This window comes from Odocoileus virginianus, chromosome 32, assembly GCF_023699985.2.
Source record: "Odocoileus virginianus isolate 20LAN1187 ecotype Illinois chromosome 32, Ovbor_1.2, whole genome shotgun sequence".
NCBI lineage: Eukaryota > Metazoa > Chordata > Mammalia > Artiodactyla > Cervidae > Odocoileus > Odocoileus virginianus.
The window spans coordinates 17720052-17734026 of record NC_069705.1 but is presented as its reverse complement, the minus strand read 5'-3'; the positions used below and the strand labels follow the sequence as shown (position 1 = coordinate 17734026).

The 13975-nt window shown below is 51.3% G+C and overlaps 1 protein-coding gene across 5 annotated transcripts in view; it reads left to right on the top strand.

Annotated features, from left to right (window-relative positions):
• RBPMS (RNA binding protein, mRNA processing factor) overlaps positions 1-13975 on the top strand; it is a 188363-nt gene that overhangs the window by 162276 nt on the left and 12112 nt on the right. For 2 of the 5 annotated variants that reach the window (XM_020879065.2, XM_020879066.2), the window contains exons 6-7: positions 6670-6800; positions 9421-9671. In XM_020879065.2, coding sequence (XP_020734724.1) covers positions 6670-6800; positions 9421-9552 — 263 coding nt within the window. In that variant the 3' untranslated portion in view covers positions 9553-9671. Of the gene's footprint in view, positions 1-6669; positions 6801-6904; positions 8047-9420; positions 9672-13975 lie in introns of those variants that run through there. The other 3 variants (XM_070459939.1, XM_070459940.1, XM_070459938.1) reach the window with 3 other exon arrangements.

Sequence of the window (13975 nt, the reverse complement as noted above, 5' to 3'; positions counted from 1 at the left end):
GGGAACCATGTATGGTCAAGCCAGGTGAATAACTCGCTGATCCTAGACCAGGAGGGAAAACCAGGTGAGGGTAAGGGCTGGAGGGGCTAGGGGATTCACAAACTATCCAGACATCAAAGGAATCATAGAAAGATTTTAAGCTGGAGAGTGACAGTACTGAATCATATATTTTAAAGTTCTTGGGTGCAGGAAGCCTTTTCAGTAATCCAGTGATGGTAGTTAGGATTTAAAGTGATGTGATGAGATAGATTCAGTAGGACCTTGGTGAAAGATTGGATGAGGGTAGGGTGACTTCCAAGTCTCCAAGTCATCCTGACTTGGACATCTAAGCAGCATCTTTTACTGAAATCTGGGACCAAGGAAGACAGGCCATTGGAGGGAGTATGTTTCCTTTTGTAAATATTGAGCATGATACTGCTGTGGAATATTTCCAAATAGAAATATCCAAGAAACAAAGTAAATGGTGACTTAAAGTTCTTGGACCTTGTGTTCTCAACTGTACTAAGGTTATGTCCTTTAAAGCTTCTCCTTGTTCCTCTTGATCTCCATTGTTTCTAAGAGTCCTTCATCTTCACCTGAGTTTCAGCGTGACCTTAGACTGGAAACTTCCCCTGTCTGCCTCCGTGTTTCCTCATCCAGAAGAAAAGGCAGACTGGGTGATCTTCAGGAGCTCTTTGGGTTTAAACCTTCATCAGAGACTTTGCAGTTATTTCATTTCAAAGAAATCGGAGGGTCAAATTGGGGAATCTGTTCCTTGTTTGTTAGAATTCAGTTTGAACTGTTCTGGTTGCATCTTCCTATGCTAAGAAAAGGGAGACCCAACAACTGCATGTATCCTCAGTGGTGCAGAAAGAGAAAGGATGTGACCAGATCTGGGGCAATGGGAAAGAGTTGAGCCAGCCTTTCAGGAGGGTCGACTTAGGCCCAGACAAAAGCCCTGGCCTCCTGATCTCTTTCTGCTCCCTGGGCCCTGGCTCACGCAGCCTCGCTGACTCCCAAGTCATCCCCACGGGCTCAGGCCATCAGAGGTTCTCTGGTTTTAGCCTTGCTTTCCTACTAAGTTGGCACAGGATGGGCCGAGACTAAGGAAGGTGAAGCCCGCCTGAGCTCTGCTCCTTCCAAGGGGTGGTCAGGTGAAGGTCTTGCTCTATGGAAAACCCAGCTCTTTACCTATTACAATGTTCTCAAACCACGTTAGCAGCAACAACAGCAAAAAAAAGTATACAGATGCAAAAAACTGGTTCAGCTTACTACCTCCTTGCATCAAAGGAGAGCGTTGTCTTTTCAGGGAGTTGGAGCCTCTCGGTGAAGTGGCGGTGTTCTTGTGGACTGCTCCTTTCCGGGAGTGATCCTGCCCCTGGCCGGCCACCTGCCCTGTGCCTCTATGGCTCTGTCACCCATGGGTGGCTCTGAGCCTAGTGACTCAGCGGTAAAGAATCCGCCTGCCAACACAGGACACGTGGGTCTGACCCCTGGGTCAAGAAGATCCCCTGCAGGAGGAAATGGTAACCCAGTCCAGTATTCTTGCCTGTGAAATCCCATGGACAGAGGAGCCTCGAGGGTTACCGTCCATCAGTCCATGGGGTCACAAAGAGATGGACACGACTGAGCGACTAAACAACAGCTGAGCCAAGCAAGGGATGCCAGGCTGGGTCTACTTTGACCCTCCAGTTTCTCTTCACAGAGCAAGTCCAGGATGATCACTTTCATTTACATCTTCTCTCCTGGAGTGTCTCATTCATGTATTCCACGCGTACTATGTCACAGCACTTTGAAAGCAAAACACCCCAGACTTTACTCGGGTAGCTGATGACGTTAGTGGTTCTCAGAGTGAAGTGTGTACCAGGATCACCTGGAGGGAAGCAGTCCTGATTCAGTGGGTCTGGGGTGAAGCAGAGAACTTGCCTTTCTCCCATGCTGCTAGCATCGGGAGATGCTGGGGAGCATCTTTTGAGAAGCACTGGCCCCCAACATAGTGCTCTGGGGGGGGGCTGCCGTGCCGCTGGGCAGCTCCGCCTTAGAACACGGGGAAGGCCGTGAATAAGTCTTACCTGGGTTGTTTACCTTTCTTGCTGTTACTTTACCTGCTGTATGGCTTGGGTCAGATTTCCCAGCCCCTCACTCATGAGACCATTAAGTGTTAGTCGCTCTGTTGTGTCCAACTCTTTGCAAGCTCATGGACTGTAGCCTGCCAGGCTCCTCTGTCCATGGGGTTTTCTAGGCATGGAAGTGGGTTGCCATTCCCTTCTCCAGGGGATCTTCTCAACCCAGAGGCTGAACCCGGGTCTCCCATGTTGGAGGCAGATTCTTGACCATCTGAGCCACCGGGGAAGTCATTAAATCTCACTCAGGATCCCTCTTGGCCTCAGCGCTCCCTGGTACCTTGGCCACTGAAGTCGGGCTGGGAGGCCTGCTTTTCGCCCTCTCTGCAGGGGGTTTCCAGGAACTGTAGGAGTGAATTCAGACTTCAGAGATTGGGAAGAGGAGCTTGCTTTAAAAACTGGCCCGCTGGATGAGAGCCACTGGAGGAGCGGTTTTCAGTTACCTCCGGTACCCTGGTGTTCTCCGGGAACGGTCACAGGAGTGGAGTTCCTCCAGCCAGGACCACCAGAGTCAGCCCAGACTGCTTGACTTCTATTAAAAAAGAATTTCTGGGAAACATGTTTGAAAAAAGGTTCCATTGCTTTTATTTTTAACTTTGAAAACTCCAGCTCCAAAACACTTGCTCTGATTTGAGCCTCCCTTGGCTCAATATTTTGGGTGCATGTGACAGACACTGCCAGGGTTGAGAAATTTTAGATCTAGTTCCTCTGGCTACTCCCTTAGTTCCTTTAACAAAGAAAACGTTGGTATCTCTTTAAAGAAGTTTTGGAATTTTCTGTCAGGTGCTGTTCAGTATAGCAAGCATGACTGCATGCTGAATGCCAGGCTCAGAGCCGGGCCGGGGATGCAGAGTAAGACCTGGCTCCTGCCCGGAGGATGTGTTGGTAGTCACCCATTCACTGCCCTCACCACACAGAGCATCTCCGCTGATACCCTGAGTTCATCCTCCTCCTGACCAACCTTCCACGTGCCTCTTAACATTTACCGTAACTCCGGATTCCATTCTAAGAGGAAAAGGGAGAGCTGACGAGCTGGAGCGAAGGATTGACCCAGTGTACGTCCCCCTGATCTCTTATCTTAGGCTTTGCTTCACTGGGGCTTCCTGGTGGCTCAGTAAAGAATCTGCCCGCAATACTGGAGACCCCCTATTCAATCCCTGGGTTGGGAAGATTCCCCTGGAGAAGAGAATGGCTACCTGCTGCAATATTCTTGCCTGGGAAATCCCATGGACAGAGGAGCCTGGTGATCCACAGTCCATGGGGTCACAAAAGAGTTGGACATGACTGATAGACTAATACTTGGACTTTTTCACTACCTGACTATAGTATCACTCTGCATTTGGGATTTAGGACAGCAGTCCCCAATGTTTTTGGTACCAGGGACTGGTTTTGTAGAAGATAATTTTCCCACAGACTGGTGTGGAAGGGGTGGTTTGGGGATGTTTCAAGCACATTAAATTATCTTGCACTTTTCTATTATTATTGCATTAAATCCTGGAACTTGGGGACCTCTGGCTTAGAGGACTTGGAAGCAAGCCCCCCATTCTGCTGGGTTAGGCTTTAGTATTTATTTATTGGTTGCACTGGGTCCTCCATGCCTTGTGGGCTTCCCTTTAGTTCCAGCAAGCCGGGGTTACTCTTGTTGCAGAGCATGAGCTGTAGGGTGTTCTGGCTTCTGTAGTTTCTCCAGGGCTCTAGAGAACAGGCTCAGTAGTTGTGGCACATGGACTTAGTTGCTCAGCAGCATGTTCGATCATCCCGGACCAGGGATCGAACTCCGCATCGTCTCTGCAGTGTCTCCTGCATTGGCAGGCAGATTCTTTACCACTGAGCCACCAGGGAATCCGTGGGCTAGGTTTTGTGCAAATGTCCATCAGTGACTAGTCCAGTGTGAAGTAAAGCTTTAGGACAAGATGTGGAAAGATCTGGAAATCACAGATTCCGTCAGGCTGAGATCGAAACCCAGACCCTAGGTCTTTAGAATCAGATACCTTAAAAGACATACTTTCTAGAAACTCTCTGAAGGGAGCCCCAGAGCACCCTGCAAGGCTCCCTCACCTTCAGCCATCAGGCAGCAGGCTGAGCAGAAACCCTGGGTGGTGGTTATCGTTCCCTGCTGTCCCCATGGGGCCGGACGAGCATGGGCCGAAAGATGACTGTGCTGGGTCTTGAGACTCTCTTGACTTTTTTAAAAACAGACTCAGAATGTCTTAAAATAACCTGGTAGCTGAAATAACAGCAGCAGCCACAGTCGCAGCCTGCCATTCCTGAGAATGGTTGTTTGTTTAAAATCCGAGGCATTGGTTCTGGCAGCGGTTGGTTTCCACGAGCCCAGGCTCTCACAAGAGTTGTTGCTCTAATGGAAATCATATGGTCTCATCACCACGGGAATCACGGGGCTCTGCCAACCCCTCGGTAAGGAATTTCCTCCCAGAAACTACACACACACCTCCACACCCTAGAACTGTGGAAGCAGGTGGTGGAGACCTGATCACTTTAAAGAGGATTATAATATGAATATTTTCCCATCCAAATAATTAACTGTTCGTCCCCTCTTTTGGCCTAGGTTCCCCAGCCTAGCTAGACCAGCAGACTGTGTTCCCATCACCATGAGGAGGTCGCTTTGACAGCCTTGTTGACAGGGAGTTGGGGTGCCCGTGTGGCCAGAGTCTCATCAGCCCACCTTGTCGGGATCCCCTGCCTGGCCCCTAAAGGGTCATCATCAACAGCCCTTGACTCCCCCTCATCCTTTCAGAAGCTCTTCCTGGGACTGCCCTGGTGGTCCAGTGGTTAAGACTCCACCTTCCGATGCAGAGGGTGCAGGTTCAATCCCTGGTCCAGGAGCTAAGATTCCCAGGTGCCTCGCAGCCAGAAAACCAAAACATAGAACAGGAGCGGTATTGGAACAGTCAATAAAGACTTTAAAAGTGGTCCACATCAAAAATAATTTTAAAAGAGAGAGAGAGTGAAACTGTTATCACAATGACAACTGAGTTGATTTAAAAAAACAAAAAACTCTTCCACGCTGGCTGGAGACAGAAGCCCCGCACACACCCATCGCCTGATGAGACACTCCTGTGGGCTTGGCTGCCTTCTGCTCATTCTGTAGGGCGGTCGCACACTCAGCATGACACTCTTCTGTTTCTAACCGCCTCCCCACACTGCAAATCCTGCCCAGAGTCAGAATTTGGGGAGATAGGGGAGACCTGGAATGAAGACTTGGGGCGGCTTATATGGTGAGAAGGAAGCAAGTGACTCTCTGGACCTGGGGTCACTTGCACTGTCGACCTCTGGAAAGTCCTGAATGGCAGAGTCACTAATGGCTTTAGGGGTCACCTTTCCTGACTCCCTTGACAGTCCCAGGGAGCATCCTTGGCCTACATGCTATCAGACTTTGACAGGTGATAAAAGCACGTACTGAGATGCTGCTTCACGGGTTCTGGATGCGTAACTGTTGACTGTGGGTATTTCTGCCTTGAGACACACCCCACCCCCGTGAATGTGTGGTGGCTTCAGCAAGCCGCTTCCCGATGCATTCTGAGACCCCAGCACTTGCCCTTCAATCTGGCAAAACTGCAGCCTGAACCGTGTGGACTCGGAGCCGAGCAAGGAACATTGAGACCAGCTGGTCGGCATCACAACTCACGTGTTTTCCCTGGAAAATGAAATCAGTGTCAACAGCAGTAGTGAATGCCCTTATTTGGATCTTGGTGCAGCGCCCCTTGAATCTGAACACCCCAGACTTTGTGTTTCCATCCTCCAAACTTAGAACACCTTAAATGCCCTGTGATCACTGTGTCTGGCCTTGTGCTTCTAAATAGAAAACGCTGGATGGTCACGGTATTTGCCAGTAATCATTGTGCCGATGAACAGGAGTCCTCTAGTCCTTCTGGTCTGTCGGGGGTCCTCCTGGTCCTGCCGGGCGGCCGCTGTTCTCCCAACGGCTCTGCCGTGGGTCTTCACAGGAGATCGCTACTGGATCTCTCTCTTCCTCGGAGGACTCTGTTTGCTGTTTGCTTCAGAAAGTCCCCACTGTTCAGGGGGTTCCCCATATTCCAGTTGGAAAGACATCAGAGTGTCCACTGCGGAGCCTAAGGTCTCAGAAGGCCAGGCAGGGAGCAGATGCTTACTGCTTTTCTAAAAACTTTTATTTTACTTACTGATTTTTTATAAATACTATATAATTATATATAAATTTATTATAGGGTATAAATAAGTATGAAATAGGTTTAATTACTTACGAATTTTAAATTTATTTTTAATTGGAGAAGAATGGCTTGACAGTGTTGGTTTCTGCCGTCCAACAACATGAATCACCCCCCCTGAGCCTCCCTCCCACCACCCCCAGTCCATCCCAGCCCTCGAGCTTTTTTTTTTTTTTTTTTCCCAATTCCGTCTGTACCGTTCAGTGGTCGGCGTTCAGGAGACCAGCAGCAACAGGTGATCCAGTGGCTGAGAGCGATGCGACCCGTGCCACGGACGGGGGCTCGGGCGTGCGCGGGTGTGTTTGTGACTCGGAGCCGGCGGCGGGGTGACCACTAACTGTCCCCTTCTTCTTGTCTTGCAGATGAGCTCACAGTGCCTGCACTTTACCCCAGTAGCCCTGAAGTGTGGGCCCCGTACCCTCTGTACCCAGCGGACTTAGCGCCTGCGCTGCCTCCTCCTGCTTTCACCTACCCCGCTTCACTGCATGCCCAGGTAATTGATGCCCATCGGCCACGACTCCACTCACCCCAGCACCGGTCCCTTCCAACCTGGTTCCCCAGAGCACACCGTACGACTAACACCTCTCCGGCTAACAGATCCACCTCCGAGAGATTAATGTCCCCCTCTCGATCCAGCCGCCGCTCCTCTGGGACTTCTGAGGACCGTCTGACAGCCGTGACATCACCCACTGCCTGACGCTCCCCCACCCCTGGACGACACCACTCTCTTCTTTAGTGATCTCGCCTCATGTCACACACACGGGAGACGGGCCGGGTTAGCTCTCCCCCAGCCAGCTCGCGGGCGCCCCCCGAACCCAGACGTCTGTGCCTTGCTGTGCGGGGGTTCCGCGGAGGGAGGCGTGCACGTGGGCACGAGTCGTGTGTCTGCGTGTGTTCCTCTGTACGGAGAGTTCTTCTCGTGTGTTCTGAGAGCTCGAGTGATGAAGGGGGCATGTCGGGAGTTCCCAGGAGGAAGGCAGTGTGCAATCCTACATGTGTCAAAGACCAGATTCACACTTCCATTTATTTTTAAGGGACCCTGTGGGAGAGGAGGTACCATATAGTGTCTTAAATGTAATTATAAGACAGGGTCGAGGTGTGTCTTCTGACCAGCTTTCTTTCTCGGTTAAGAATAGCCTGAGTTTTATAAACAAACTCCAGTGTTTCTTCACAAAGATTACTGTCTGTCTACTTACCAACCCTTTCTCTTCCCTTGGGGGAAAAAAATTGTTTCTCTTAGCTTTGCTTTTTTTGCAAGCAGTAGTAATCCATGTTAGGATCCAGAGTGATGATCAATAGCAAATAAGAGAGAAAAATATAGCTGTCATTTGTCTTATTCCATGTGTAACTCCTTTAAAAGCAGAAAAGCCTGTTTTTACAATATCATCAGCCTGAACAGGTTTGGGGAGCGGGGGGATTGTTTTGCTTAGTGGTTATTGACCAGGTCGGGTGAAATCAACAGCTGGCCAGAAAACCCTTCTGACTTAACACTCTTTGACATGGTACAGAACTTAACTGTGTTGTACACGACACCTACCAGCCACCCCAGTGAGGGTTCTCACAGGGAGGCCATGGGCTCAGAGTGTTGTTAGATGGACATCCTTCCGTTCTCTCCCAGCTGTTGTCAATGCTTTGATTGTGCATGGACAACCCGACCTCTCAGGTACTGTGCAGGAAACCTACAAAGAAAAAGTCCAGGTGGTGCCTGCACCTCCAGAGTGGGGAGAGGCAGGTGGAAAGAGTCCAAGTAGTGAAGACACACGTAGGTGGTGGTGGTGACTGCTCTTGGCACAGAAAACAGAATTACAGGGTTATTCCAAGACTGATCCCAATCTCTGGATTGTCCGTGCTGTTCGCTTTTCCTTCCCTTGCTGCCCTTTTCACCTTTGGTCCACGTCAGTGCTTGGTCACTCTTGCAACGGCAGGTAGGGAAAGGGAACCAGCAGACGCCTTCTGCTGGGTTATCAGAATGTTCCTGGGGGCCTCAGGCATAATTTCATAGAGGCCGTGGAGCAACTCAAGAAGTCCTCTCTGTTGGTGGCCCACCCCTGCCATCTGGGGTATGTGATCCCCCTTCTTCCTCTTCCTGGACTGCCTAGATACAGATCCATTGACTGTTGAGGCCATGTTAATAATACCATGAAATGGTGCCAAGTTTGCATAGCCTTCTAAGTACCCATGGCTTTGGTTAATCGGCCACAAAGCCTTTTCACCACTGCCCGGGAAAAGCAAGAACTGACACTGGCCGAACAGGACCGGGAATGAGAGATCCGAAAGCCCAGGCCATTGTGAGAAAGGATGAGGAGAGACAGTGCCAAGATAAATGGACGCGCCTGTTCTGGCTTACGGGGATGTGCACTGCCCATGGTGGCATGGTCCCCGTGAGCTGTTCCTTGGTCTTGAGGCTTTCCCAGCCGGGCATCCACTTGGCATCGCTACATCAGCCCTAGAGCTGGTGGGACTCTCATCTGATACCAGTGTGAGATCCTTGCGCTCAATCCCGCTTCTTGTTGGGGGTCCTTCCCAGTACAAGCTTGAGTTCTGTATCACAAATACTGATGAACAGATACGGTTATTTAAGTGTCTTTGTCCGATATGAGAATCATAGAATGAACTGGGAGAGGCTTGACAGATCAGCTGGTCTGACCCATTTTACAAATGAGGACACAGACCGGAGAAGATGCAGAGAGTTGTCCAAAGTCTGCACGTGGCTCTGCCGTGGCCAGAGTCAGGCCGCCTGATTCCCAGCCCTGTCCACACCTCAGAGCTGTCCCACCAGAGACTAAATCTTTGATGGAATTGTGGAGAGGCCTTGCTCCAATGACTCCTTGGATCTTTTTCTTATCAAAGTAGATGAGAAGCCTGTAAGAAGAGATTTGGAGGCAGAGACGAGGGACTCAGAACTTAACCTTCACCCAAAAGGCCTAAGAGAATTTTTACTAACTGGAGGTAGAACAGAGGGGAAGGCCAGAAGGGAGCATCCCGTTAGTGGCTAATTCATTTTTGTTCTGGAAATCTTATTATATGTCTTTGGAGATCAGCTTTGAGATGATTTTGCTTTTCTTAGTGATGTTGTGCTCTGTTTTGAGACATGGATTTTTTTTTTCTTCTAGTGTTTCTCTCCTGAGGCAAAGCCCAACACACCTGTCTTTTGTCCACTTCTCCAGCAAATTAGATTTGTCTCTGGGAATGTGTTTGTAACATATCAACCTACTGCAGACCAGCAGAGGGAGCTCCCATGTTGAATTTGCTTGTTAGCTGTTTTGTTTTGTTTTTTTTTTTCCCCTTCCCTCTCTTTTGCAAAAACTATTTCTTGGTAACGTTTGAGAGATTTCAATAAAAATTTTAATTAGAGCAAAAATGATCTCAAGTAGACTGCAGCGTTTTGTTTTTCACGGTGATGCGACTTTGGAGCTAAGATGCTATCTCTGACGGAGATTTGGGGAGAGCTGGGCCCAGGATGCTGAGTACACATTATATGGGAAAAGGAGCCAGCATCCCAGGGAGACTTGGTCCAGGCTTGAGGCCTCGCCGCTGCTGCCTGTATCCTCTTGGGCTCCTGTGCCATCAGAGCTGCATATTAGAAGTTGCTCACTCTAGCATCCATGGGTCGCACCTGCTGGGAGCTGTCACTTCAACAAGGATGGATGTCTTTTTCAGTCTGTCTGATCCAGAAGGAAGTTCCAGGAGAGACAGAAATTATCGCTGCAAAAGGAGTTGATGCTTCATATCTCTACTTCTGCCCGGCTTATATGGTGCCTCCATGTACATCGAAGATGCGTGTTGGACATCACATCCCACTTGTAAAGAATATTTGGAGAAGGACTGTAAGCCGCAGTACTGCCTTTTGTACTTCTAGAGATAAGAGAGCAGCTGATTTCTGAGAAGATCATTCGCGTTTTAAGAAATGCTCATCCTGCTTGCTTTGCACCATCGTCAGTATTTGAAATGTATTGAGTGTATGACGTGCGTCACTGTGGACGAGGGAGAAAGGTTTCATTCACGACTTTTATGAAAAGTACACGTGGAAGACGATCCACACAGCTCCTCTGACCTCATATTCACACATCTCAGCTGTTTTTTTTTTTAAAGTCTGGGTTCATTTTTGCTTTTGGTCTGCTTGCTAATGGGGCTGAGAGGAAGCCAATAAAACACACTGTCCTCTTCCACAGTCTAGAAGCAATAGCATTTACCCTTGATCACACTGAATTGAGCCAGGAACTTGTGCAGGTAAGTGAGACCGGAAAAGCAGGTCCTGGCTACCAGCCTGTCTCTCCTCTGCGGGCCCGTCTGCCCTGAGTCTCTCTGCACGTCTTCTCCCGGGGCTGCCCTGCAGCTTGTGACCGGAGTGCATCCCTGCCCGCGAACAGAAGGTCTTCAGATGAAACCACAGACTTCCCGGGGCAAGACGGGCCCCTGGAGAGGTCTCCTTGTGACACACTGGAAAAATTCTAGAGGTTAGACCTAAAATAAATGCCAGAATGGACCATGGGAAAAAGACATAGGCAAACCGGGAAGAGAAGGCCTGGGGGCGAGATGGCCTCGGGTGAGGTGTGGGTATCCTGACCGCCAGGTCCTCGCCCCAGACACTGTGCAGTTTCTAGAACTGCATTTGTAAACTTTTTTTTTTTTTTTTTAAAGCAGATCTCTTAAGCATCTCCTCTGTCACTGAACCCCCATAGTGAATACTGAGATGAAGCAGCATGGTCTGGCATGAGTCGGACTTAAGTGTGGTACATAGCTGGTCGGAGGGGGCGTGGAGAGGGAGGCAGGTGTGACTGTGGACTCAGGTGAGCGCACAGTGTGGCAGCAGGTCAGAAGCGCTTGCTTCCTACCCAGGTGCTCCTGGGGACTCACACAGGGGGGACTCTGTTCTTTGAGCTTCTCCCTCCTATTCACAGGGCAGCAGCCAGTGAGAGCTGGCCTGAGAGCAGAACCCCCTGCTTCCCCCGCCAGAGGCGACTTCAGCCCCTCACCAGCTGCCAGCCTCCCAGAGGAAAGGGAGGTGTCAGGAGATTCGGGTGTGGTTTCTCTTCCCCCTGACAACCTCATTCTTGAGGCCTGGCTTTCCCAAACACGTCTTATCCTGTAGCCCTGGGGCTGGTCTCTGTCCCAGAGACCCCAGCCTTGAAGGACTGCCTTTGAGGCAATTCAGCTCAAGGCTTTGAATTGTTCTCAGGCATAAATGAAACTCTTAATCCTCTGACATTTGCTTTTCTCTTTAAACCTGCAACTCCGTGAAGGTCAGAGTAGGGGCGGGGGAACCACACCCTGGCAGTCTGTCTCCTGACCGCACCAGCCTTGTCTCGTTCCCTGTTTCTGTTTGACTTTCTGGTCACCTAAGAGCCCCTGGCTCAGCTCCCATAGGAGACCGAAGGTGGGCAGGGCAGGGGTGGTGCTCACAGCCCAGCCTCTCGTGAGCACCGGGCCCCCTTTCCTGTTCCAGTCCCCCCAGCCCCTCCCTAGGGGGCTATTTCCCTGCCAACCCCATAAGGCCTGAGGTTTCTGGGGCTCCCTGGTCAGATGCGGGCTTTGCCGTTTACAGGTTCTGTGACCTTGACTCACGTTCCTTAAAGGAATCCACCTGCAATGCAGGAGACCTGGGTTCGATCCCTGGGTCGGGAAGATGATCTGGAGAAGGAAATGGTAACCCACTCCAGTACTCTTGCCTTAAAAAAATCCCATGAAGAGAGGAACCTGGCAGGCTGCAGTCTATGGGGTCACAGAGTTGGACACGACTAAGCAACACTCAAAGTGGGGCTAAAAATCCCTCATGTAAAACAGGGGTGCCTGGCACACAGTAAGGGCTTAGAAAATGTTAGCCTTTCAAGGTGCATTTGAATCAGGGAGAAGGGAGCCCGGCACTAGTTACCCCCGCGAACTGCGCTGGTTCAGACACTGAGGATGTCTAGCTGGACGCCCGCGGGAACGCAGAATCCTCGCTGCAGCCGGAGGGAAGATCAGAGGCTGGGAAGGTGGCTGAGGAGCGGGTGAGCGAGATGAGGCCTGCATGACGGTCCCCGCTGTCTCGAGCGATGCCTGCCCGCATCAGCACTGTGGTCCCTGCAGCCGGTGCTGGCTCTGGGAGAACGTGGCCCCTGGAGGGAGCCCCCCCACCCCCTGGGGGCAGGCCAGGCCCGGACACGCCTGTCCCCAACAGGAAACAGCTGGATTCCCAGAGACCAGTGGTAACACGTTCCTTTACTCAGATGTCTTCAGCTGCTGGTCAGCCCGCCCGTCCTTCCCGGGGCCTTCTAGCTCATTCTCCCTCCAGTCTTTCTGCTATGACTCTGCCCAACCTGGTATCCAGGTGATGGGGCTACACTGAGTGCCTTGGGTGGTGGGAGGAGATGATTCTCCTTCTAGTCCTGGTGGCTGAACACTGCCTCCCCCGCCCCCCGGAGCCATCTCCTGGCCTAGAGGATGCTCTGCCCCCTTTTACCTTCTCTGTCCCACCTGTCCTGTCTCTTGCCCTTCCCTTTGCTCTGCAATGTTTGAAGGCCCAAGGAGCCTCTTCATAAGGCAGTGACGCATGCCCCTACCTGTCCTCACCGGCCTCAGAGCAGTCCAGAGCCGGTGTTCCGTCTGGTGGTTGGGCCCGGTGGTCCCTTTGATCAAAGCCGCTGCTCCGGCTACAGAGGCCCGGACTCCCCACGCCCCGTCTGGGGCAGATTTCCTGATTGGGGGGCAGGGGGCAGGATTGCCTTCATTTGGAGGGCACTGTGTTTTCCAGGTTCCAATTTCTTTTTCCAGATGTAAGGCTACATCCCCCCAACGCTGTGTGTCTCCCCCAACCTGCGTCCCTCCAACCTCGTGAGCAGGGAGAGCCCTCCCAAGGCTCCGTGAGTCTCAGCGGGGTGCCCCCCTGGGACCATCCACTCGCCGCCGAGCTGGCTGCCTGTCGCAGTGGGACAGTGCAGGGGGCATCTGCAGAAAATCCGACAGGCCCAATTTGAATGACAGGTTCCACCCATGCTCCTGACTTGGAGGCTTTAGGCAGGCTTTTGTTCTGTTGATTTGGCTACCTCACCGAGCCTCTGTTTCCTCATCTGTAAGTAGAAAGAATGAACCACTTATTTCACGGCGTTATTTTGAGGCAGAGAGTCCAGTGCTTGGCATAGAGCTGTAATTACTGTTAAAATAGCTCTTCCATTTCCTTTATTTTTTTGGTCAAGAATAGATGCCTGGGACCTCCCTTTGGCTTAAGAATCAGTCAGGATGCAGGGGCTCAGGACTGGTACCCAGCAGCAGAAACCCGAGGGCCCCGGTGTGAGCTGGGGGGAGGCGAGGGCAACCCTGCTGGCCGCCCCCGCAGGCGTTGGGCCTCTGGTGGGATGAGTCCCACATACCATCTGAGAGGACATGGATTCAAACAGCTTCGGAGCAGAACCAAGAAAGGCTACCAAGAAACTTTGGAATTAAAAGACGCAGGCGGCCTAAAAAGCAAGTGAACTCCGTGAAGAAAACCCGTGGTGACAGGGGCGAAAAGGAAAACGAGCTCCAAATGGGATCATGTTTTATTCAAGGCCGGCACTGCCGGTGGGGAAGGCCAGAAGCCCATGACAGGAGGGGAAAGTGGGACACCCCGACTTCCAAGTCTCATCCACTCTGCCACCGCGCGCTTCTCGCTCCACCGACTCCGGCTCCCGGAGACCTCTAATGGCCCTT